Raw genomic sequence first — 26,310 nt, 5'->3', positions numbered from 1 at the left:
TTTCTTGATGCGAGCCATGGTTTTAGCTCAAAAAATCATTATAGTGGTTGGTTCTTTCCCAAGGAACACACATGTTATAATTGATGCATATTAACTCTTATATGACTAGATTTTGTCATATAAGAGTTAATATGCATCAATTATAACATGTGTGTTACTCGGGTTATCATGGTGAAGAAATTATTTCGATGATTCCATTAAGAACTGCTCCAAAGATCGTCTCAGACATTTTTCAAGGAAGTCCCAAGTTCCCCGGAAATTTATCAATTGATTCTTTCATTGATTTCCCTAGGACCTGCTCCAAATAAAAAAAGCCAAGTAAATCTTCAAAGAATTTTTCCAGTCACTCATCCTGGATTCCCGACCAGTGGATAACAACAAAATTATATCAAGAGTTGTTACAAATATTTTTTTTTGTTAGAAGCACTTTGAGTTGATGGAAGTAATTATAAGACAATTAAAACAAAATCAGTTATAATAAAAGCTATTTTAATTTAAAACTGAATTAATCTACGGTTTGTTATAAAAAAATTGATAGGAAAGAAAATAACAAATTTTGTAATAATTCAGTAATGGAATATAACAAAACAAGTTATATTTCTATTTGATTTGAAACATAATGTGTAATATTTTTGCTTAAATTATGACAGATTTTGTTTCAATTTAGTATAGTGTGGAAGAAATTGTGTTCTAATTTTTGTTATTTTAACTACAACCCGCCAAAATTATAACATATTTTGTTAGAGAAAATGCGATGACTAACCCTTTTGTAATCCACTAGTCGGGTTGTCTTCAGGGAAATATCAAGAAAAAATTTCATATTTTTTTGTGAAAAATTTTGAAAAATCCGCGAGGAATTTCTAAAAAAAAACCTAGTGTAATTTCTGATTAAACTTGTGTGAGTTATAATGATGAATACCTACGAGGATCACTGAAAGATCTCTCGAATTCTTGATGAATATATTTCTTGATAAATCGCTATGATAATAAAAACATATTTATCCATCAATGGTCGGAGCAATAACTGTAATAATTGCTGTAGTATTAACTAGTGTAGAAGCTTGAATGAAATTTTAAAGAATCTATGGAGGTTTGGAAACTGTATTTGAAAAAAATATCAGTGAAGTGCTTGAGCCGGCGTAATAATATTTTGAAGAAATGCTGGAGAAATTTCTAGAGGAATCTAATGAGGAATCCCAGATGCAATTCATCGAGCAATTCTTGGAAAAGATTTTATCCAATAATACCTTAAGTAAGTTTTGAGTAATTCCGGAGAGTAATTATGGATGAATTTTTGAGAGAATTCTTATAAAAAGGCCTGGATTAAATGAAAAAGGTGTAGAAATTATTGTAGGGTTTCTTGTAAAAATGTCGATTTTTTTTTCGAAAACTCTGTACTAAACCTTTGAGAAAAACTTCTGTAGAGCCTGCGGGAATAATCCTAGAAGTAGCGATTGAAGAAATCTGTGAAAGATGATTCTTTCCAGATTACTGATGTAATCTGGAGGAAATAATGAGAGTAATCTCTGTGCAAATTACTGGAGCTAGTAGCGTAGGAATGCTCTAAAAAATTTTAGTACCAAATTAAGAAGAAATTCCTCTAAGCTTCTATTAAAAAATTGCTGGTGGCATTCCTGGTGGAGTTCTTGAAAGTATTCCAGAAGGAATCTCTGGATAAATAGTTACGTAATAGTATCTGAAGGTTGTCTGGAGCCTCTAGAATGTTGCACCAGAATTCATTGCAAGCAGATTAACCATCTATTTCCGACGACTTTAATCGACAGTTTCTTTATGAAAAAGCGTTTTTATAAAAAGTATTCAAAAAACAATATTTAAAAGGGTTAATTTTTTGCAAAATCAGTTCAAAAATTTGTTGATGTTTCACAATAGTAAACTGATTGCTTACCAATAGTTTTACTATTCGAAACATTAGTTGACTTTTAGATTAATCTGATAAGTATAGAATCATAATCTACAGTTAACTCTCCCTTACTCGATATTTCGTATCTCGATATCGAGTTGGAGAACCATAGTAAGTCTGGAGCTACCATGGGAATGAGAGGGTTAAGGCAAAAAAGTGACTTTAGATACCATATTGATTATGTCTTTAGAAACCTTAACTAAAAATGAACACTTTTTAGAAATATGCATTTAAATAGTATCCAAGCCTTTAAAAAATATCTGCTTACCTGAAAATATACCATTTTTTCGTATCTGTTGTAAGCTATAATCTTTTCCTACAAATATTATTTATTTCATATGCTAATGAAAGATACCCAACTAGAACTGGAAATCGTACTTGCTTTTCCCATTTTAGCAATCCTGAGCCCTACTTCCTTGTTTAAACAAGTTTTATTCGGAATATTAAAAATAACTTAAAATGAATTGACTGAATAGTCAAGTTATAACAGCGGCGCAGCCGAATTTTTTTTTTGATTGAAGAAATTTTGTGTTACAAAAAGGACACATTCTGCCATAATAATTACTGGTTCGAAGTATTTTCCCTGCGTATGGCCGAAATCCTATAATTTCAGGTTTTTTCCAGGTTGAATAAAATTCCCTGATAATTCCAGGTTTTTCAGGATTTTTCAAGTAGTAGACACCCTGCTAACTTAAAACTTAGCCTAAATTAAGAAGGCCGATTTAAAATTTTCTCCCAAAAATTAGCTCAAAATAGTTGAAAAAAGTGACTTTTTGACGAAAAAAGTGACTTTAGTTGAAATTGCTTCAAAAAAGAGACTTTAAAGTGACTGGCCTCAAAAAAGTGACCAAGTCACTAAAAAGTGACTCGCTACCAGCCTTGTGGCAATACCTGAGTTTCTTACGGTACACAATTTTTTGATATTATAAGATTTTCCTAGAGTTCCTCTAAGGATTTTCTAGGACAAAATCCTACAAAGCTTCCTCCATGAATGACACCATGATTTATGCATCACTCAGTTTTTATTATGTGTTCCTTTTAGAGATCTGACAGAAATTCCACAAAAAATGCATTAGGCTACCGTTAGAGATTCTTCCAGTAATTCAATTAGGCATTCCTCCAGTTACTTGTAACTCTGTGACTATGTAGTTTGTCAGGTATTTTTTTTTTCAAATATTCCATCGAAGGTATTGCTTTAAAGATTTATTTGAGTATTAACTTCCTCCCCTTGGTTATGCGACCTTGCCGCGATGGGAGGGCATAATCCATTAGCCCATATGATGGAAACCAAAGGCGTAACCTGTAGTGGTGGTATCACATTTTGGCATTTTTTGCTTAAAGCCGCGTCATAATTCATATGGCATAGACGCAATAATATCTCGGATGTGATCCAACGGACATTCTGCGTCATTGATAGAATTGATGCCCATTTCAAATAATTAATCTATTCGAAGTGGACATTAATTAAAAAAAAGATTCATAATTTTTTGAACATAAGTTAGGTTTTTATCAATTTTTAAAGTAAAAACAAGTAAAATAATGATCCAGAGGACGATTGAAAAAAGTTTAACAATTATCGTTGAAAATAAAAATTCGAAAAATAACTTTTTTTTTCATTTTCATTTTTTTGTTCCTTATTTAGTTTTATCCTCCCCCCCCTCGTACCTTCCGAGTGGTCTCGGACATAAAAGAAATTTAATATTTGAATCAGCCTAACTAATCTAATTCCAGCTTCATTCTCGTAAAATTTACAAGTAGAAAGTAGGCGTTGTGAAGCAATGCATTTGCCACCGAAAAGTGAATCTTGTAGGAGACTGTAATAGAAGTCTAAGGTAACTTTACTCGTAAATATTCACTATAAAAATGACTTGACTAAAAGTGACTTTTTTCTTTAAGAATATATGAACGTAATGACCAATAAATACTTTTAACAATAAAAAGAAATTAACTAAACAGCCTAATTTCGTTAATACTTAGCGACAATTGACATTTAAGACTCTAATCTTACGTAAAAGACAGGAGTAATCAGAATAGCACTTAAATGATTAATTATTTAAAACCAATTCGACTAGACAGTATTAGTAATGACACTCCTACACTACTATTTCAAACAAATTCTGATGGAGCTGCTGATTTTCACAATGCTTCCTTTTCTCGGAAGCAAGGGAATATGGGTATTTTTCAAAAACTACCACGTCACAATACGAATAAAAAATCAGTGTTCATGTGGGCACCATAGTCCGTCTGAGTATTGGTCCTGGTAGAGGGAAAACTTGGCAAAAGCCAGACCGAGGGTTCAGCCTTGACAAGTTAAGCTGTCAGGCAGCTCCAACTGAATACCATACAAAAAAAAGATTTATTTGAGTATTAACTGAAATTTTAACTAACTCCCTCTTTAGGAATTCCTCAACAGATTTCTTCAAATACATATGTATTTCTTCCTGAACTCGTCAGGAGTTACAATAGTAATTCTTTTAGAAAAGGAATATGTGTCACAAATACGATAGAAGGTTTTATATTATTGAATTTAAGATTGATTTAAAAAAAATCTTCCAATAATGCTGACATTCCTTCTAGCATTGTACAACAAGTAATTCAATAAATTTCAGCAAGAATTTTTCTTTGCATCCCTTTCCAGCATAATTGCTCTGAAGAAAATGAATGGGTTGCTTTCAATGATTTTTCAGCTTGTAGATGTTTCTTCAGAATTTACTTCTAAACAGGTCCCTCAAACTATTTTGAACCGCGGGCCAAATCTCAAAAACAAAATTGTACGGCGGGCCAAAGAATTTCTAACCTGTTTAAATTAATACGAAAAGCAAAATTTATTTCGGAAAAAATCAGTAATGATTCAATGAGAAGCCCTCTTAGTATTCTATAATGATTTAGCGAAGGAGTTTTGTTCAAAACTCAGTCAGTTTTTCGTTCAAGAATTTTCATTATACAATTATTGTACTGGAATCTTTGAAATATCTGTCCAGGGTTTTATATGAATCCGAAATTCGATCACCCAGAAATATTTGAAAACCCTGCCCAGAGTTTCGTAAAAATTGGATGTTGGCAATTTTAAGAAATCCCGCTAATGGTTTTGTGAGAATTTTGCCCACGTTTGCCGTAAATTAAATGTACAGAATTTTGCGAGAACCAAGCCTTTGCAGTGATAATCTGTTCAGTTTATCTTATCATATATTGAAGAAAGTCATGTCAGAATGATCTTGTAATCAATCAAATCATTCTTGTCATTACTGAGGGCATTGAAGCCAAATGTAATAAATATGTAAAATGTCTCTATCCCCTTATTAATAGAAAATCAAAACTTTGTCTTAAGAACAAGCTTTTGATATTCAAACAAATTTTCAGGCCAGCCATGTTGTATGCTGTACCAATATGGACTAGCTGTTGTAATACCAGGAAGAAAGCTCTGCAGAGAATTCAAAATAAAATTTTTAAAATGATTCTGAAGCATCTTTCCTGGTATAGTACCAATGAGTACACAGAATATCCAATGTTGAAACATTGGAACAAATGTCAAAAAAATAATTAAAAATTCTAGGCAAAAATCGTTACAATCTTCGATTGCCACGATTAATGCGTTATATATTTAGGTTAAGTTAGGTTAAGTAAATTGAAAACGTGTTTTTTCCCTTATAAGCAGGTGAAATCAACTCACCTGTAAAAAATCTGAACTGCTACGGCAAATGAAATATAATATGTTGTTAACAAAATGATAATAAAACCTTAAATTTGTTTTACCAAATTAAGATGATAGTGTTGTCTTGAAATCAAATAAATTTAGAAAAAAGAAAACAGAATCACCTTACTGAAATATTAGCTTGAATTTCAATAATGATCCTTGGTATGTCAACGGGTCTTCAAAATCTTACGTTGGGCAGCCCGGTTCTAAAACAAGTCCAGAAATTATTGCAAGGATTCGTCAAGAGTTCTTTCAAAATATATATCTTGCAACAACAATCATTTATCGTTATTATTTGTGGTTTTAGATTTCAAATAAAAGTAGTAATTTTGGAGGAAATTCCCTTAAAGTTCTCTTGAAGAATTTTTGTGAAAAACACCTCAACATTGGATAAATCCCAGGAGAAATTCCTACATTAATCACTCTGGAATAGTCCCTAATGTATCCTAAGAAGAATTTATGATCAAACACTCGGGGGAATAATGAAAATGTATGTAAGTGTGTAAAAATGTGAGAAAATCATAGAATTTATTCCTGAAGAAACCAATGCAGCAAGTTTTGGAGAAACTAATTCCAGGATAAACTCAAGATATAGTACGTGGAAGAATCAGGGATTGAATCCTGAGAAAATTGAGAGAATCTCTCACGTATCGCTCTCTGTAACTATCATAACATGCTGCACATTATGAGAGACTGTTTATCGTATACTGCTACAACTTTGATCAGATTGGGGGGATAGTAGTGCATGATAAAACCCCTCTAAACATGCTCCAAGCCTGGAGGACACTATTGCTATTGGAAGTTTGTAGATTGTTTATCGTACCAGTAAAGAAAAACGCCTACCCCCAAAGGTAAACAAGCGAGAAAAATGGATTTTATCATCGCTCTCTCTTTAGGGCTCTCGCTCGCTGATTCCATGTATCAGACTTGTTACACCTTGCGATACAATGACGATCGTGGATCGCAACAGATGGGATGTTTTTCTTTGCTTGCTTTGATCGTGCTTCATACTCAAATGAGAGCGAATTCTGCAATGCCTGGGAAGAATACATGAAGAGACACATTCTGGATTTTTACCTGGATGAACTCTTGAAATTTCCTTAAATCTCTGTAAGAATTGTTTGAATACCAGGAAAATTGCAGTTAGCATGCATAGATAAAATTCTTGAAACAATCTCTGAACAAAAAATCTGCAAGCTGCATAAATCTGCATAAATTTCTTTGAAGTAATACTTTGAGTAATTCCTGGAAAGCTATGTACAAGAGAAATCCCTCAAAAATCCATTTATTATTTGAGATAATTTATCATCTTCTTGGAGGAATTCCTGATCAAATTTCGATGTTAATGACCTTGAGCTTCATTGGACATTGGCTCGTGGTTGATACTTCTACTCCAATATTGTCAAATGCACTTGATGATGTTGTACTTTTACAAACAACCAACCCGTTGACTGCTGGGACTATTCTTCAGTGTAAAAGTGATCAGGATGCAGAAGCATGGGAGGGTAGAGGCATTTAGGTCACGCACTGTAAACCGTATATAACACTGCGGCTACGCGAGTCCATGCGGGAACGTACAAAGAGGCATCGAGAGTACGCCAATTTATGGCAGAGGTTTCCTTGGGTAAACAGATAGATTTCCAATGTATCAGGAGTAAGAAAAGTCATGCTATAATGACGAAATTCCAACCTTAGCAAAGCAAATGGTTAGGGGACGGACCATGGTGTAGTGGTTAGAACACACGCCTCTCACGCCGAGGACCTGGGATCGAATCCCATCCCCGAAATAGTCACTGACGAAAAATTTATAGTGACGACTTCCTTCGGAAGGGAAGTAAAGCCGTTGGTCCCGAAATTAACTAGCCCAGGGCTAAAAATCTCGTTGATAAAGATAAAAAAAAGCAAATGGTTGCTTAACCGTTCATGGTTCGAGAGATAGTTATAAACGTACATCCCGCCAAAAGTATGAAATCGCAACTTATGACGGTGATTCTAAATTTTTTACGGTGTTGCAATATTGAAAGTGAATATTGCAATACTCGGTGAAACGATTCCATACTTTTGGCGGGTAGTGTATATGAAATATTGGGTCCTTCCTTAGCCTAGTGGTAACGCCCTCGGTTATCACACAATGTTCGAATGCAAAAATAGCAAATTAGGAACAGAAAGCTCTCAGTTAATAACTGTGGAAATGATTATTGAACACTTAGCTGAGAAACAGCATCCACCCCAGTGAGAGCGTAATGCAAAGAGAAAAAAAATGTGTGTAATGTTATGTAAATTAACGATAAAATAGATAGGGGTGATCGGGGCAATATAGGCCGCCTAAGGAAAACGTCATGAAATGCATAGATAAACAGCAAAGACTATCGTTTAAATGCAAGTGACTTGTACTATAACATGTTTTCTTCCGTGTTATGTCGATGATTAGTGTTAACATCAACTTGAAAATTATTTTAGGAACGTTTTTGAAAACCATGTTTTACTCGTGTTCGCCAACCATATGGGGTATTATGAGTCACCCAATGGGGTATGAGCCACTTCATTTAATCGTATAATTTTTATTTAAAATCAAATAGAGAATAGCTAATAATAAACTTTACAATATTGGAAAGACAATTTTAGTATCTTTGTTTGCAGTTATTAATTCTAGCGGCTGATTTTTGACAATTACGTAAGACATAGTAAGCAAACAATGTAATTCTAGTAATAAATTGCGACACTTGGTTCAACCTATTTTCTAGCAAAGTGTTCCATTTGTAATGATACACCAAGATAATCTTCTTCTTTCTGGCGTTACGTCCCCACTGGGACAGAGCCTGCATCTCAGCTTAGTGTTCTAATGAGCACTTCCACAGTTATTAACTGAGAGCTTACTATGCCAATGACCATTTTTGCATGCGTATATCGTGTGGCAGGTACGATGATACTTTATGCCCTGGGAAGTCGAGAAAATTTCCAACCCGAAAAGATCCTCGACCGGTGGGATTCGAACCCACGACCCTCAGCTTGGTCTTGCTAAATAGCTGTGCGTTTACCGCTACGGCTATCTGAGCCCCTACACCAAGATAACTATGCAGTAAAATAATCTAGTATATTTATGCAATGAATTGTTGTGTTGAAAATATCGTTTTTCTAGCTTTAACTTAGGTGGCTCATTTTGCCCCGTCTTTTCACTTTTTAAATAATATTATGTTTTCTAATAATTTTGTTTACGAACAAATCTAGTTTCGCGCACGAATTGTTCAGTATTATCTGAAGTTTCAATGGATTGGTATAACTTACCAGAATAATAAATATAATTGTCTTATAAGCTTAATTAAAAACTGCCAAAATTATAAGCTTTTCATGACAAAGTACAAATTTGAACATTTTTGTGAATATTTCGAGTGTTGAAACGAATTTTCTTACGATTTTTATTGTGGTGGCTATTTGAAGCATCCTTTAGCAGATAATAATGACACTAGATATCAAAACACTGTTTTTGAGGTCAAATTCAGGGTGGCTCATATTGCCCCCATTGCCCCTTGTAGGTAGATTGATTGATTAGCGTAACCAAGAAGGTAAAGATTTCTCTAGACTGGCGATGTAAATTATGTAAAAATGTATGTCTTGGGTGGACGAGAGAACCTTAAGTTTACAAATGTAGTTTTGTTTTTTTTTGTTACTCTAGAAATGTTTTTAAATTTTTCTCCTTGGAAATGTTTAACCTGCCTCTTACTTTCTCATAAAAGCATTACTATTATATTTACAACCCCCCATTGGGTCACAAGTCAGCCATTGTGACGGCCATCTTTGGATTCCGAGATGTTAACCAAATGCCGTTTTTTCATACAAAACGTCCTAGTTTGGGGCTCTGTATATCACCTTCTAGTAGTCCGAAATGGCTGCAATTTGAATATGACGAATTAAAAACAATTTGAAATTTTGGTTGTAGTGAATTCATTATATTTTAGTTATTTTTCAAGAAGTTGTTCAAAGATAAGTGTAAGTAAACAAGAGACTTTTTCATTTAATTCATAAATAGTAAGTTGTAGGTGTTTGGTGTGTTGTGCAAACTTACGTAACTTCTGAAAGTAAATAACTTTACCGAACAAAACAACCATCCAAAACTTACCGGTATCGAAGTGAATAAAAAAATTTCTTGGATACTTAATTTTGTCTTTGAACAACACTCTGAAACTCTTCGAAAAATGTCTGCAATGTTGAATTTTCTACAAACAAAACTTCAAGTTTTTGGAGTTCGTCATTATAATTTCAACTAAGGCTGATTCAAATATTAAATTTCTTTTATGTCCGAGACCACTCGGAAGGTACGAGGGGGGGGGGGATAAAACTAAATAAGGAACAAAAAAATGAAAATGAAAAAAAAAGTTATTTTTCGAATTTTTATTTTCAACGATAATTGTTAAACTTTTTTCAATCGTCCTCCGGATCATTATTTTACTTGTTTTTACTTTAAAAATTGATAAAAACCTAACTTATGTTCAAAAAATTATGAATCTTTTTTTTTCTCCCCTTCAAAATTTTCGGATTTTTGAAGGGGGGGGGGGTGACATAAAAGAAAATTAATATTTGTATCAGCCTAATTAGAAATATTAAAAACTGAGATACAGAGCCACAATTTTAGACATTTTATATGGAAAAATGGCATTTGATTGCTAACTATTGCCGCTGATTGTGATTGGCTATACAGCTCTCTAGAGTCGGTTAAGGCCAAATCAATCATAGAAGGGTTTTTAGAGGAAAAAAAGGGTGAGTATAAAAGCACATAACATATGTGGAACTCAGAAGCGAAAGCGAATTGAAAAGTTGTACCCACTTTCAGCTGCTGGCAAGTGGTATATCTAGTATAGAAGACATCGAACTGTCACTGTCAATGATAAACAAAAACCATATGATTCGAGCAGTAGACCAGTTGCTGCGAAGACTGCAGTCATTAAGATCGGGGGATGTTCGAGAACGTTGGTAAGCAATTTCTGAAGACTTAACACATTTATTTTTCATAGAAAGTAGATGTTTCCTTTTCATACTCTCCAATGCTCATGTTTCATAGCCACATAATGTGATCTTTTCGAAAATATTATTCCCTATCAGAATACTTCTTGTTCATAATGTGAAAAAACATTTGCCTTCCAAAATCCTTCCATTTATTCACCTAAAAAATACCATATGCTAGATACAACATAGATACCTTATATATTGACTCAATTATATTGGATATGAGTGGCGTAAATCTAATTCTAAAGTTGTACCAAACATAGTTATTTCCATTCCCTTCGTTGTCACTCTGGATATATGTTATCTTTGGTTCATTTCAATACTAAGGCGATTGTAGTATTGGTGGTATAACACTTTTGACATTTCGATGTCCTTATACCAGCATGCAAATATTAAAGTGGGTATCACTTTTTGAGCTCGAGTTCCACTTATGTTATGTGATGCAAATATTAAAGTGGGTATCACTTTTTGAGCTCGAGTTCCACTTATGTTATGTGATAAAAGTATTAACTTAGAAATATACTGAAAAGCACTCGTGAAATAAAATCTTACTGTTAGAATTACTTTGGGAATTTTTTCACGAGCAGTTCCATCCAATTGATCGTTTCAAAAAATTAAAAAAAAAAAAATATTTTTGCATTTGAATTCAGGTTTCAAATATGTTTCAACTGCAATATGTAGGTACGTTATGCGTTATGAACTGTACGTTATGCGTTATGAACTGTTGAAAATTGGATGTGCAGATATCATTTTATCATTTTAACGTACAGTCAGGTTCCTGTAAGACGCTGTTACCTACTTGCTTCCAGGGCAATTTCTCATTAGACATTAATAGGATGAAGCTGATTTTTTGTTTGTGGCTGAAATATACTATGAGCTTATTACTTGCAGAAATTCATTTGAATCGATTGGATAACAGCTGAGGAATTGCGGTGCGCGTAAAATGGTGGTAGCGTCTAATAGGAAACCTGACTGTGTCGCTAATCACATTTAAAAAGCAAACAAACAGACTTGTACTTCATAGTATTGCAATTACTGTTCATATTTGATTTCTTATCCAATACTTAGCGTCAACCTAGACTAGACATGACGTCTACATATATTATAATCGAAGTAAAATTTTATCCTCAAGTTTTTATGGTACATAGCTATTTAATACCACCGACAAATAAATCTATGTTCTAATTCAATCCCGTATAATGGCACACTTGTAAGTACCGTAAGGACGCCATTCACCGCTCATTTAACAGCATTTCAACACGTTCTTCTTCTTCTTGGCATTAACGTCCTCACTGGGACAGAGCCGGCTTCTCAGCTTAGTGTTCTTATTAGCACTTCCACAGTTATTAACTGAGAGCATTCTTTGCCAAAGTTGCCATTTTCGCATTCGTATAACGTGTGGCAGGTACGATGATACTTTATGCCCAGGGAAGTCAAGGAAATTTCCATTACGAAAAAATCCTGGACCGACCGGGAATCGAACCCAGACACCTTCAGCATGGCTTTGCTTTGTAGCCGCGGACTCTAACCACTCGACTAGGAAGACCCCATTTCAACACGTTAAATTCTGTCAAAAATCGTTTTTTCGATATGTTTCGCAACTTTTTGCGCTAGACACAAGATAAAACATTTTTTTGTAGGAAAAAAGTTGAAATGTTAATAACGTACAATGGTACCAAATAACATGTATGCCAATGATACTTGTGTAGGGCGCCATTCACCGCTCATCAAGTATGAGGTTCTATATACAGCACTAGTTGGAAATAATTTTCTTTCATTAGCCGTTTGTTATCTTCGTATTCTAGTACGACATCATATTAAACCGTGGAAGCTTAGAAGCATTTTTAGATTTGTCATAATAAAATCATTGTTCAACTCATGTTTACCGCATTAAACAGCCTAAAAATATTTTTTATTAAAAAGCATATAATATAGAATCAGAATTTCATTCTGATACAATCCATTTTGGTATACTAATACATGCTGATGACTTTTATTGCGAATATTTGATCAGATTTTCCAAAATAATTCAATGAGCGGTGAATGGCGTCCTTACGGTAATATTTTTTATCTTCAAATCTTCAAAGCAAACAGCATATCTCACCCAAAAGCCGTCGTCTTGTGATATGTGGAATAAAACCATCCTATAGGAAATCGTTAAACTTTTATTTCATATTAACATTACCCATCACTCAGATAAATGGCTGAGCTTGTAGAATATTTTGATTAACCATATAGCCACTCTAAAATTGTAGGTGCTCCTTCGTGTTCACGGTGTAAGTATGTGATATAAGTGTTAGGTCATGCAATTGTTCGAAAAGTTTACATCTTTGCAGTGCTGCGCAGTTTCAAACCTTCCGAAAGCTGACGTCCAAAGTCAGCATCGACTTCAGCGAAGTTCTTAACAGCACGTTCCTGAATGAAAGGAGACGCATTGCTCATATGGTTGACCAGGTTGGAAATCATGCGCTTGCGAGCAGCCTCATCCAGAACACGACGATAGAAAACGGAGGCTTGAGCGAAGTTCTCCTCATCTCCGGATTCGAAACGATCGATATCTCCCGAAACGCTGTGTTTAGAATTTTGCACCTTGCGAGCAAATGGGCACGGTTCTGGGCCACCGAACGAGTTTGGATAGTAGTTCGGAGCACCTCCCTGGTTGTCGGTGCAGTTCATTGGGCCATCACGTTGATAGTTGCGGAGCGATACACGGTACGGACAGTTAACCGGCAATTGAGTGTAATTGGCTCCAAGACGATGACGGTGAGTGTCAGTGTAGGCAAACAGACGTCCTTGGAGCATTTTGTCTGGAGAAGCTTCAATTCCGGGCACCATGCTGGAAGGATCGAATGCGATTTGTTCAACTTCGGCAAAGTAGTTCTTTGGGTTACGATCCAGCACCATTCGACCAACCGGAATCAGAGGGAACTCAGCCTGCGGCCAGATTTTGGTAAGGTCGAAGGGATTGAAGCTCAGTTTCTCAGCCTGTTCGAAGGTCATAACTTGGATCTTCAGAGTCCAGCTGGGGTATTCTCCCTTAGCAATAGCGTTGTACAGATCGCGAATGCTATAATCTGGATCGGCACCAGCGAGTTCATCGGCACGTTTCACATCCATGTTCTTGATGCCCTGGTCGCACTTGAAGTGGAACTTGCAGTATACCGGTTTACCATCAGCATTGACAAGCTTGAACGTGTGGGATCCGTAGCCGTTCATGAACCGGTAACCGTCGGGAATACCACGGTCAGCGAACAGGAACATGATTTGATGGGTAGTCTCCGGACGCAAGGAGATGAAGTCCCAGAACATATCGGCATCCTTAAGGTGAGTAGCTGGGTTACGTTTCTGCGTATGGATGAAGCTTGGGAACAGGATGGGATCACGAATGAAGAAGATCGGAGTGTTGTTTCCGACCAAATCCCACACTCCGTCGTCGGTGTAGAACTTTACGGCGAAACCACGTGGATCACGAGCGGTATCGGCAGAACCGCTCTCGCCACCAACGGTGGAGAAACGCACAGCAAGTGGAGTTTTCTTACCAACAGTGTCGAAGACCTTGGCGGCGCAGTATTTGGTAATGTCGTGGGTTACCTCGAAGTATCCGAATGCTCCAGCGCCCTTAGCGTGGACGACACGCTCCGGAATACGCTCCCGGTCGAAGTGGGCCATTTCGTCGAGGAAGTGCACATCTTGCAGCAGCAGTGGACCCCGTTCGCCAACGGTTACGGAAGCGGTTTTGGTTCCCACTGGAGTTCCCGTGCTCGTAGTCGACACCGTTTTGTCCTTGAATTGGAAAAAGTAAATTTTCTTCACTATTGGAATTGGATCACATTTTTTGCACCACCATTGTTGAGAATCCATGCACTTACGATCACAAATGGAACTGCACTTTTGAAAAACGAATACGCAGATGATGGACAGCACAATTACAGAACAATGATATACGCAAACCTCTCTTATAAGCAGGTGAAATCAACTCACCTGTAAAAAAACTGAACTGCTACGGCAAATGAAATGTAATATGTTGTTAACAAAATGTTAATTAAATCTTAAATTTGTTTTACCAAATTAGGATGATAGTGTTGTCAAATAACACAGAACACCTAGATATAAGAAATGAATGTAATGTTTGGAATGATACTAATAAAAAAAAAAAAAATGATATACGCAAATGAAATTAGTTGTAGTTGATTGTATGTCTTTATGCTGTATTTTTATGATTATTCTTTACAGAACATTGATTGGATTGGTAGCAATGAAAATACAAATGGTATTACATGGGTTCGTTATTACATTTTATTTTTTTTTTTCAATTAATTAATAACCATTTTTTCGGTATTCTGTTAAACTAAAAAACTTGGTCAGACCGGATAGAGTTATAGCATTTAATGCACCGCTTTCGATGCAAAACCTGTCATATCTTCCTTTCTCCATGCGCAACGAGTGGCCAGTCGTCGCAGCGCAGTGCCTGCGCCTAAAAATAAGCGTTGTTTGTCGTTCATCGTGAGCAACCGGTTTTTGCACTGGATACTGAATGTGTTTACCACGATCGGCCGCAGGTTTGACCGGTAAGTTGTTATTTTTTTACTTCATTCGGTCTTATATAGCGGTTACCAACTATGCTTTGAATTTATACTAGTTTTAGTCTGGCTGTACCAGTAAATTAACATGAAATCAAAGAGTTTAAATGCTTGCATGAAATTAGACGAATAAAGTTCCAAATGTTAGTTTACAGTAATACATATTTTTATATTTATTGGGATCCCTCTCATCGTAACAATATATCTACTTGAAGGTTTAAAAAATAGCTTTTGGTTTATGTGTTGAGTTTTAGAAGCATTAGGATAAATCGTTCATTTTTGCAAGTATGAAGAGAAAATACCCAAACTTTCTTGCAATCTACTACAGATGACACGCAAGTCCTTTGCCGATTGCCGGAGAGGCTTGCGTCATCCGAAAACAAAGATTTTTTTCAATTTTTTTCTTTTAGAATCAAGCTTTCATGTCGAATGCTTTTTCTACGTCTAGAAAAGCAAGAACAGTAGAATAGCCTTCAGATTTATTGGAACGAATCCAATTTGGTACACGTAAAAGTTCTGTTCAAAATGACCTTTTCAAAAAGTTTACTGATGGAGGAAAGCAAACTGATTGGACGATAGCTAGAAGCTTCTGCAGGATTTTTGTCTGGTTTTAAAATTGGTACAACCTTAGCATTTTTCCATTTGTCAGGAAAATATGCTAGGGTGCCGGTACCAATGGTTGTAATGTACCAGTAGATTGGACTATGGAATAAAACGAACATTTTTCGATAAAAACGACATGTGTTATTTTTGGTGGATAGATCGCCTCTAGTTTAGCCGATTTGCCAAATTTCAGCTTTTTATTCTATCAAAAAGTCATATAAATAATTAATTTAACGCAAAAAATTTGCTCCCTTGCACCAATAGTCGCCGTCGTGTTCCAGTAGTGGATCAACGGATGGAAGCAGTTCTTAAAATTGATGTATAAAAATGAAAAAAAGCCCTAGAGATGATCTTTAAGCTTCATTCGAAAGATATTAATTGCTGTTCCGAGGGAAAAATGTAAAACCCATGTAAAATTGTACCATTTTGTTCAAAATTCCTTGTATCATTCCCGAACGTCTACTACTGGAGCACTAGCGCAACTACTGGAACACGTGTACCAATAGTGGCTCAAGCGATTTTATGTTAAAAAATAGTTTTATCACTCTTTTTATATTTTTCCCATATAGTAGAGGTTGAAATCTTTCTGTTGACGCCAATAGATCTCTGTTAAGGCTTTTCGTTATTTTGTTATGATTTTTTAAAGCTTAGGTAGTCCACTAATGGCACCGGCACCCTAATTGAAAACATTTGTTAAATATATCAACTAAGAATAATAAGCTACTTTCTGGAAGTTTCTTGATGAGAATGTAGAAAATTCCATCATCGCCAGGAGCTTTCATATTTTTGATTTTTTAAATAATAGTTCTCACTTCTTCCAAATCAGTCTCCCAGGAATTTTCGAAAACGTTCTCTTGATCGAGAATATTTTCGAAGGTTTGAGTAACTTGATTTTCAATTGGACTTGTAAGTCCTAAATTAAAATTGTGCGCGCTTTTAAACTGCATAGCAAGTTTTTGAGCTTTTTCGCAATTAGTTTAATAATTTGTTTTCCTCTTTCAATGCCGGTATTGGCTTCTAAGGTTTTTTTTTTCAAAATTTTAGATAATATCCAAAAGGGCTTAGAGCCAGGGTACAATTGAGAAATTTTATTTTCAAAATTTTTGTTTCTTAATCGTGAAAAACGTTTCTTGTTTTCTTTCTGCAAATCCTGCCATATAATTTTCATAGCAGGATCGCGAGTGCGTTGAAATTGCCTTCTCCTCACGTTTTTAGGACGGATTAAGAGTTTAAGATCATCGTCTATAATCACGGATTCAAATTTTGGAATTTGTTAAAGTTTCAAGAGCATTGTCAATATCAAGTTTTGTTTGTAAAGAAATGTTGACATCAAGATTAGAGTCAATATGTGTTTTATATATATTCCAGTCGGCTCGAAAATAATTGAAAGTGGAGCTGATAGGATTGAGAATCGCTTCATGGGATATTTGAAACGTAAAAGGAACATGGTCAGACTAAATAAACAGCATGAGTAACTAATTGGTTACAAAGATGACTAGAGTCGGTTAAGACCAAATCAATCTTAGAAGGATTTCTAGAAAAGAAAAACACGTAGGGCTATCAGGGTATTGAATTGAGAAATATCCTGAAGAGCACTCATCAAATAAAATTCAGTCGTTGGAATTACTTTGAGAATTATTCCATGACCAATGTTTGGCATTAAAGTCACCAATGACAAAAAATTTTGACTTGTTGCGAGTCAATTTTCGCAAGTCAGTTTGGAGCAAATTAACTTGCTGCCCAGAGCATTGGAAAGGCAAATAGGCAGCTATGAAAGTATATCTACCAAGTTGTGTTTCAACTGAAACACCTAAAGCTTCAAAAACTTTAGTTTCAAATGACGAAAACAGTTGATGTTTTATATGCCTATGAATGATGATTGCAACTCCCCCACATGCCCCATCAAGTCGATCATTACGATAAACAAAAAAGTTAGGATCTCTTTTGAGTTTAGATCCAGGTTCAAATACGTTTCAGTAATAAATGCTATACGCACGTTATTAGCTGTAAGAAAATTAAACAGCTCGTCCTCTTTACCATTCAGAAAACGAGCATTCCAATTTAAAATATTTAAATTATTATTTTGAACCATTAGAAAAACGTAATCCAATAACAATTTGATTAGTAAATTTTACACCAACTAGGACTGCATCAATTATTAGATTCAATTGTTTAGTTAGAAAATTAAATTCAGAGGCAGACATATCACTTGAAGTGGAAACATTTGTTGATTTGGTCCAAACAAGGATCGTAAAGGGATCAATAGTACAAAAATAGTACTGAAAAGTACTGTTTTAGTAGCACTGAAAAGTACCGTTTTTAATTTTAGCACTGAAAACAGTAATTTTCAGTGCTAAAATTAAAAACGGTACTTTTCAGTGCTACTAAAACAGTACTTTTCAGTAGCATTTTGTAGCACTGAAAAGTACAGTTTTATTGCTTTAGGTAGTTTTTAAAGAAAAACTTCCAAGAGCAGAGAGAAATCGTGTACCCACAGCACGAAGGTACGATGCGCACTGGACGAAAAGCTTTGATATCTTTTATTGTCACGATAAATCGTCTTTGAGTTAATGTTAGATTAAGGATTTTAAACATTGATAAAAATAGTGTAAATCTGTTTCACCCAATTATATTTTCGCTTAACACAAGTCCGTAACAAGACATAAGACATGAAATTATGTTCGAAACATTACTAATATAGAAATAAAAAATATAATAATCAAAGCTATGTCATCTAACGGACAATTAGAAACAACTTGGTTAATCAACATTTAGTTAGATGATATCAATTAGTAAATTTTAAACGTTGCACCTACAATTAGGTTTCAACTCATACAACAGCCCAATGCTAATGAATCAAAAACGATTAGATCACTACTGTAAACACAATTAGAGGTAGAACCTTCGTTTTCATAATTTTAGGAGCGGAACAATCCTTCCATCAATTCTCGCGTTTTAGATGCACAAACCGAATGCCTAATTGGTTAGAACCATCACGCGAATGAGCATGCATTTTTCAGAACAAGTTCAATGTCAAATGGTAGGGGGGTGTGCGATCGATCCATCCATACAGATAGCTCAGGACTGGTTTTAGTTTGATTATTATCACTCCAGCACACCACAATAACGTTTTAACACATTTCCATCGTTGACGGACACAACCGTTTCTTGCAGAAAAAATGCAATGTGTCGTGATGAATTATTCATTAGCAACAGCACCGATATGCGTAGGATGGACATTAGGTATCGGTGCAGACCACAAACTGTCGTTGCAAACTGGCGTTGAATTTTCAGTGTAGAATAATTTCCTATTTGAATGGAGGAAAATTTCAAAGTTAAATCAAAGCTTCCGTAATTGTTCTGGAATGGCCGTCGATTTTTTACATGAGTAGTCGGTTCATCAGGTGTTTTTATCTCGCACCAAAGATGACTAACCACGTTCGATCATTAGCTTGCAAATCGCCATATCTAATTGTGGTTATGCAACCAAACGGCAGACAAACACTCCCGGTCGCCGGAACTTCGATCAAGTACAGACACTTGAGGTTTATACCGGCGACCATATCGAGGCGTCACGGCACTTTGAGTATACCCAACACCGATACCACAGACAAACAGACGTAACGCTGAGGGAATTTCCATCGATCACCCTGTTACAAATCTAACAACCAGAGGCGCACGCATCGTTTCTCTTCGAGTTTGAGCGCATTCTAGTGGTCTTGTTGCGCAAAACATGCTTACCAGTTAATACTAGTGTGGATTGGGCGATGGATTTCCTAGAAATTTGTTCCAACTGTTACGTCTGTTTGTCCTTGCCGATACCTACTAGCCGCCTTTACCGTGAGTTATTTATTCGCGTATAAGTACATGGCGTGGTCTGGCAAGTCTGCTGCCCTCGTATGCGCATAAATGATTAAACAGGGTTCAACGATTTCATTTTCCCCCGACGATACCTACTAGACTGGCCCAGCTCAGTATGGGAGAAAACTAAAGTTGTGTTATTCCATGGGGCACCCCTCAGGATTATTCCTTTGGGTTAGAGGAAGACTTCCTGGAAATTTCAGCTCAGTTGGTCGTTCCATGAGCTGGCGCATTTGAATTGAATTTAATATGGGATTTTAAGCTCAAACATATGGGAAACAGCACATCGTCGCCTGTCTGGGTGAGGAAAATTGTTGAGCGCGTTCAATTGAACTCAGAATTTCAAAAACACTACTTGATACTATAGCGAACAATATTGTAGAAGGTTGTATCATGATTAAAATTGAGAAAGTTGGTGTTTCATCTATCTGAAGTAGATTTTCAATACTGCATAGTATTTCTTCAACATAGCTGGGTGGTAGCCACTAAGCGCATCATAGCCACCTATGACGCTGGGCGAGCTGCGGTACAAGGTGCATGCTTATATGCATGCTTATATTGTACGGGAGTGCCGATCTAAGCATAACTTTCAACAACTGAAAGGTTAATGAAAATTAGCTTAAATCCAGATACAACCTTCTGCAACTATGTTCATTGGGGTATCAACTAGTGTATCTGTCATTCTGGGCTCAATTGATCGCGATTAATTAGCATACCGAACGAAACAGTGACATATTGTCATTTTTCTATATATTTGAAACGAATATTCCATACAAACTTCGAATTGAATGCGCCAGCTGGGGGAGCAACCAAATGAGTTGAAATTTTGAGAGTGCTTTTTTCTTACTCTAAGGCACATATCTAGAGCGTGCCCCGTTGAGTTTTACAACATTTTTGTTTTAGGGCCAGTCTAATACCTACTCTGTGCTGCTGCTGCGGCTGTGAAAAAAGACTTCCATTTTCTTTTCATTGAAATATTAAGTTATGATTACTTGTTTTGCATTCGCCGTTGTTGTTCACGCCTCGGTGATGAAGCGGATCGAATGTTTCTATGCTACTAGAACCTCCTCAAGGTTGTTTCTGCTGGTGAACCGTGAAAGTGAGGCAATTGCAACCGAAACTAATCGATACAGTGTTTACAATGTTTCTCTTATTGGCTAGAGGGTTAGTGTGGAACACCCTTACAAATCGTTCGCCACTTAGAGTGTATCTTTAGGCTATCTTAACTAGAGGTACTTATTTCCGTAAACATTATGAACCAGGACTGGTAGCGATTGAGTGTCTGAACAATAGGAACTTTAGAGACCGCATGTCTGAAACTAGGAACTAGGGGATACTTCAAGAGTAATTTTATATCTAAGGGATTTATTTAGAGTTCCTATAAGTATTTTTTACAAAAGGCATTTGTTTTGGAGATTCTACGTAACATTACGCCAGGTATTATCCTGGGATTTTTTACTGATTTCAACAGAAATTAACAAGGCATTAGCTCAACATATTCCCAAGGTTTTTTTTTAATTTATCCTGTGATTTTCTTATAGGTTTTTTCTGGAAGTTCATATAAAAGTTTTCTTTAGGAAACCTTTATGAATACAATCAGTATTTTTTACTGAAAAAGTCTTTCAAATTACTCTAGAGATCTCTCTAAAGTTTTGAAATAAAATATTGCGACCGTCACGAAATTATGTAAGATTTTGAATACTAATAGCTCAGCCATTTATTGGCAGATTTTCAATATTTTCCCACCAATCGGTCGGAAATTAATACAACATTTTACTCAAATAGAGAAAACTTTTGATATTTGATGATAGACTGTCGAAAATTGGGAAAATGTCGACTCCTTTCTTACGCAACCAAACACGTTCAAATACGTGGGTTGGGAAGCGCACTATCAAAGCAGACCAATTTCTGCTTCTTCGCTCATTCTTCTTTTGACGTTAACTACGTCTTACGGTAATTTACTGGGTGTCAATTGAAAATCTAAAATGTTGCGACCGTCACGAAATTATGTTAGATTTTGAATACTAATAGCTCAGCCATTTATTGGTAGATTTTCAATATTTTCCCACCAATCGGTCGGAAATTTATACAACATTTTACTCAAATAGAGAAAACTTTTGATATTTGATGATATACTGTCGAAAATTGGGAAAATGTCGACTCCTTTCCTACGCAACCAAACACGTTCAAATACATGGGATGGGAAGCGCACTATCAAAGCAGACCAATTTCTGGCTTCTTCGCTTTTAACTACGTCTTACGGCAATTTACTGGGTATCAATTGAAAATCTAAAATGTTGCGACCGTCACGAAATTATCATCTAAAATTCAAATGCAGAAAATCACTTGGCGTAGTTAACGTCATGCGGTCATGTCTTGTACACAACCCCCTCTGATTTTTTTTCTCAAATTTCTCAGAGAAGTCCTCGGTTTTCCACGATTGCATCTAATATTGTTTCTATGGTATTTCATAGATGGTAACGACTGAGTGTCTTAAAAATAAAAACATCCCAAGTAGCAAAGTTTATTTTATGCTATTCTTGAAGTAATCCCTAACACCAATTCTTTAAAACCAGGAATAAAACCAGTAATTCTTCAAACCTGCGCTAACCCAATCATAAACCTCTCATAAGACTAAAGAGGCCCATACTAGAGACGGTGTTGGTGAGCAAACTTCAAGTATCTCTCGAAACTTGTGATCATGCACTTTTGACAGTCCTCAACACTGCAATAAACCTACCACAAGTAGTTCTCAAGACAAGTTGAACTCACAATATCCTATGTTGTTGATTTGGTTAACGAATCAATATAAACTGTTTCATAATATTGCATATTTTAAATAACACCAAATGCAAATAAAATCACATCTGTGATGAAGACTTTTCTTATTTTCGATACCTACCTGTATTTTCGCTTGTCACGCTTACTACATCGTGAATATCATGCATGAAACATCCGAAAAGCGCAATGCGCTTCGATAATATTACATTATTGAAAAAACAATTTCATCGCTTTGGTGATGATCATTGCCGCATACATGGATTCTCCCATCATGGCTTGCATCCCGAAGCATTGATTATCACAATCATGGCTGCAGTTTTACTTAACACCATCATAGAATCATAATGGATTTTCCTGAACTTGGGCAAGTGTAACAAGTATCAATTGAGAGTTCTTAGGCTCAAGGCGATCTTGATGCAAACAAACTGATCTTCTTGAAGGACGTGATAGGAATTATTCTTGTTATTTAAGAGGAGCACGAAATGACTAATGGTAAGTATTTAATGATGAACTTCGTAATTAGGCCAAAACGATGGGCTGTGGATATCTAATCACACCCAGAGGCACACCTCTTTGCCAAGTGGAAATCCAGCGGTAAAGTTCCGCTCCTACATCATGGCCAAGAGCAGGAAAATCTCTGTAACTAGTCACATACGTTATCTGCCCGTAAGTTCAACAATGAAATCCGTGAAGAACAGGTCGGCAAGCCACGCAAAAGGCTCTGTCGTAGGTATTAATGAGCTATAATCTATTATATACATTTTAGTGCGCTGATTGATGGGGGAAAATTATGTTATGTTCTCGGCCAAGAGCTCTCACTCTTGCTCAAGAGCGTGTTCTTTGAGATAAGTACGAGAGCTTTATAAAACTGTTGCCAATGACACTTGTTCTTATTAAATATGAGGTTTTATATGGTGTATCCGAAGTATTCTTGAAGAAGTGTTTAAAACCAACTACGGTGTAAGATCATTTGTACTGGATGAAAACTACTATAAACCTAGAAGAATATGCAAATCTACTATAAAACTGTTATAAATTCAAATAAAACCAGTTAGAATCAAAATTGTTACTTGGGTTGAGATATCTAATAAGACAGCGTCCATTTATTACGTAACGTAAAAATTGATAATTTTTTATCCCCTACCCCAGACGGGGTAAAGCTTTTTATATGAAAAATTTCATTTTTTGTATGAGCCGTAACGCTTGAGCCTACATCCCCCACTCTCTAGAACGTTACGAAATTTGTGGACGGCGCCTAAGTAAAAAAAAGACCGAGCAGGAAATAAAAAGGACCTGAAAAGGCGTGAGAAACTAGTCAGTATAATTTGAAATTCACCTTAATATTTAGTAACTGAAAATTGGACCCCAGAAACCAAAAAAAAAAAACAAAGGACTCAGGAAAAAAACAGCTCTTAAGAACTTTTAGCGAATGCGGACTGTATTTTTTTAATTACGTTACGTGCTCGCTTCTTGTATGCATTTCATCAAGATTTTTTTTTTCAGAAGCTTCGTCAGAAACTAATTTAGGTATTTGTCTAAAGTTTACTTCGGGTCTTATTATAAATACTTCCTCGGGAACTTGTTTATCGATTTTTCAACGGCATTGGTGAGGAATTCCTCCACGATTCCGTTCAAGACAACTTCAAGAATCCAGTCGGATTTTTATAGGCACATTTAACGTACATTTTTAAGGATTCAACCAGGAATTTATCTGAGGAAAGCTTAAGAAATTACTCCTAAGATTTCTATATGAATTCTTCAGAATTTATCTGAGGAATTTTCCAAGGAATTTATCAAGATTTTTTTCGTGGAATGGCCCAGGGAATTGTCTACGGTATTTGTTTATAATGAGACATTCCTGAAAAATTTTAAAAAATAAACAAATACTGTAGTAATCCTTGATAAAACATCTGTAGATCACTGATGAACTCCTGCAATGATCCCTGGTAGATTTTCTAAACAAAGTAATACCTCGATATAACGTAACTCGATTTTAATTTTCGTTACGTTATATCGAAGCAAAACATTTTTTTTCTTTAATTTAATTTGAATTCATGAATTGATTTAATTCACAATGTATTATTTGATGAGAAGATGGATTCAAAATTGATATTATTGACACAGCAGGCATTTTCAGTCTTTTTTACATATTTTTTCGATGTTTTTCCTTTTTTTATATTTTTCTTTTTATTTTCAATTTTTTATGTTTACGTTTCTATTGCGCTAATCTTTAAAGAAACGAGTTCCCGCAATCCTTTGATGAATCCTTAAACAGTCGGAGAATCTCTATAATAAATTTATACATGAGATCTTTCAGAAGTCTTAAAAAAGGAATGTTGAGCAGTTCATTAAGCAGATAATTATGAAACTTGAAGAATGTTGTTATGAGGTGCTTGTGGTAAAAATCTTAAGACAAATCTTTTTATAATTTCTACACCGAAAAATGAATGTTCCAAGCCTGCTTTAAAAATGTATGAGGGAATTTACTAAGAAACCACTAGAAAACTCTTTTAAAAACAAGAACTATCCTTGAGGGATTTCCCATGGAAAGTTTCTGAACGAATAGGTAGTGGAATTATTCGCAGTATTCTAGGAGAATTATCTGGGGGATCTGGGGAACTTGCTAAGTTTTTAAACGATTCCCTATATATTTTTATAATAAAAAAGGTCCAAAGAAAAATCTCTAGACGATAATTTCAAGAATTACTTGGAGAACCCACTGAAAAAAATCATAGAAAACTTTCTTAAGAAATTCCCGACGGAATCAATAAAAGATGTCGTTCCACATTCGCAAATTCACTGCACTAAAGATTTTCCGAGAAAATGGTTTACCAGGTTATTGGATGAATACCTGTATAATTTTTTGGAATAATTTGTAGAGCATTCCAAGAATTATAACTGGATTATTTTTTAAAAGGATTGTTAAAAAAATCATGGAAATTGCTGTAATAATTAGAGAAACTCTAGACTCCGGAAAAAATAAGGCATCGTAGGCGAAATAGTTTGAATAATTCATAGTTGAATCCACTTTATATCTTGGAAAAATTACTTGGTGAAATTCTTGATCAAAGGCACAATAGAATTCATAGAAAAAAAAAGTTGGAGAAATTCACTATCGTCGAATTTGAAATTCCTAGAATTCGGAATTCCTTGGAAACAGTTCTTAGATATATTCTGGAGAAATATTTGAACCATTTCTTGGTGGAATTTAATGAGAACTTTTTGATGAAATTCCTCAAGGAATCCTGATTAAATGTTCCTAGAAACTCTGAAATCGATTTAAAAAAGGAAAAAAATGGTGGGATCCTTGGAATCATTTCTGAAGAAAATCTAAGATTTTTTTTTCAACCTGAATATCAGGAGGGTTAACTAGTAGAATTTCTTGGAGAGCCTGTCAGAATTATTTTAAGAATATGTTTTCAGTTTCATACACGAATATCTGGAGAGCTTACGACGAGTGCGTGAAGTAATTATTGGATAAATCTCTGGAGGAATTCTCAGCATGATTCTAATTGAAATCCTTGGAGAAATTCCAGGAACAACGTTAAATTCTTGGAAATTTTATTTGAAGAATATCTTTAAGAATTCCTCATGCAATGGCTAAATATTTTTTGAGAATTTTTAGGAAAAAAAATCAAATAAACGTTGAATGGATCGGCGATGGCGGCGTAGCCTGGTGAAAAACACATCTAATCTGAGTTTGATCTAGTGTTTTTGAATTCAAATTGAGGTGAGTAGCAGGCTTGGTTTCTATGGGAGCGTAAGTGCAACAGAAATAAAAAAGACTGATGTATACATGTACAGCAATGACAAAATGTTGGTTTTAATATTAAGCTCACTCGATATCGATTTATGGATGTATTCAGTTA

At 35.3% G+C, this 26,310-nt stretch overlaps 1 protein-coding gene across 2 annotated transcripts in view; it reads right to left on the bottom strand.

The window, feature by feature from the left end:
- LOC5577893 (catalase) overlaps positions 1–26,310 on the bottom strand; it is a 50,432-nt gene that overhangs the window by 4,096 nt on the left and 20,026 nt on the right. Inside the window, exon 2 of one of the 2 annotated variants that reach the window (XM_011495417.2) lies at positions 12,764–14,399. The exons of the other annotated variant lie outside the window; for it this stretch is intronic. Within the exon in view, the coding sequence (XP_011493719.1) occupies positions 12,939–14,399 (1,461 nt within the window). The 3' untranslated portion in view covers positions 12,764–12,938. Of the gene's footprint in view, positions 1–12,763; positions 14,400–26,310 lie in introns of those variants that run through there. 2 annotated transcript variants of the gene reach the window in all.

This window comes from Aedes aegypti, chromosome 2 (genome assembly GCF_002204515.2).
Source record: "Aedes aegypti strain LVP_AGWG chromosome 2, AaegL5.0 Primary Assembly, whole genome shotgun sequence".
NCBI lineage: Eukaryota > Metazoa > Arthropoda > Insecta > Diptera > Culicidae > Aedes > Aedes aegypti.
This window is presented reverse-complemented; position numbering and strand designations above follow the sequence as displayed.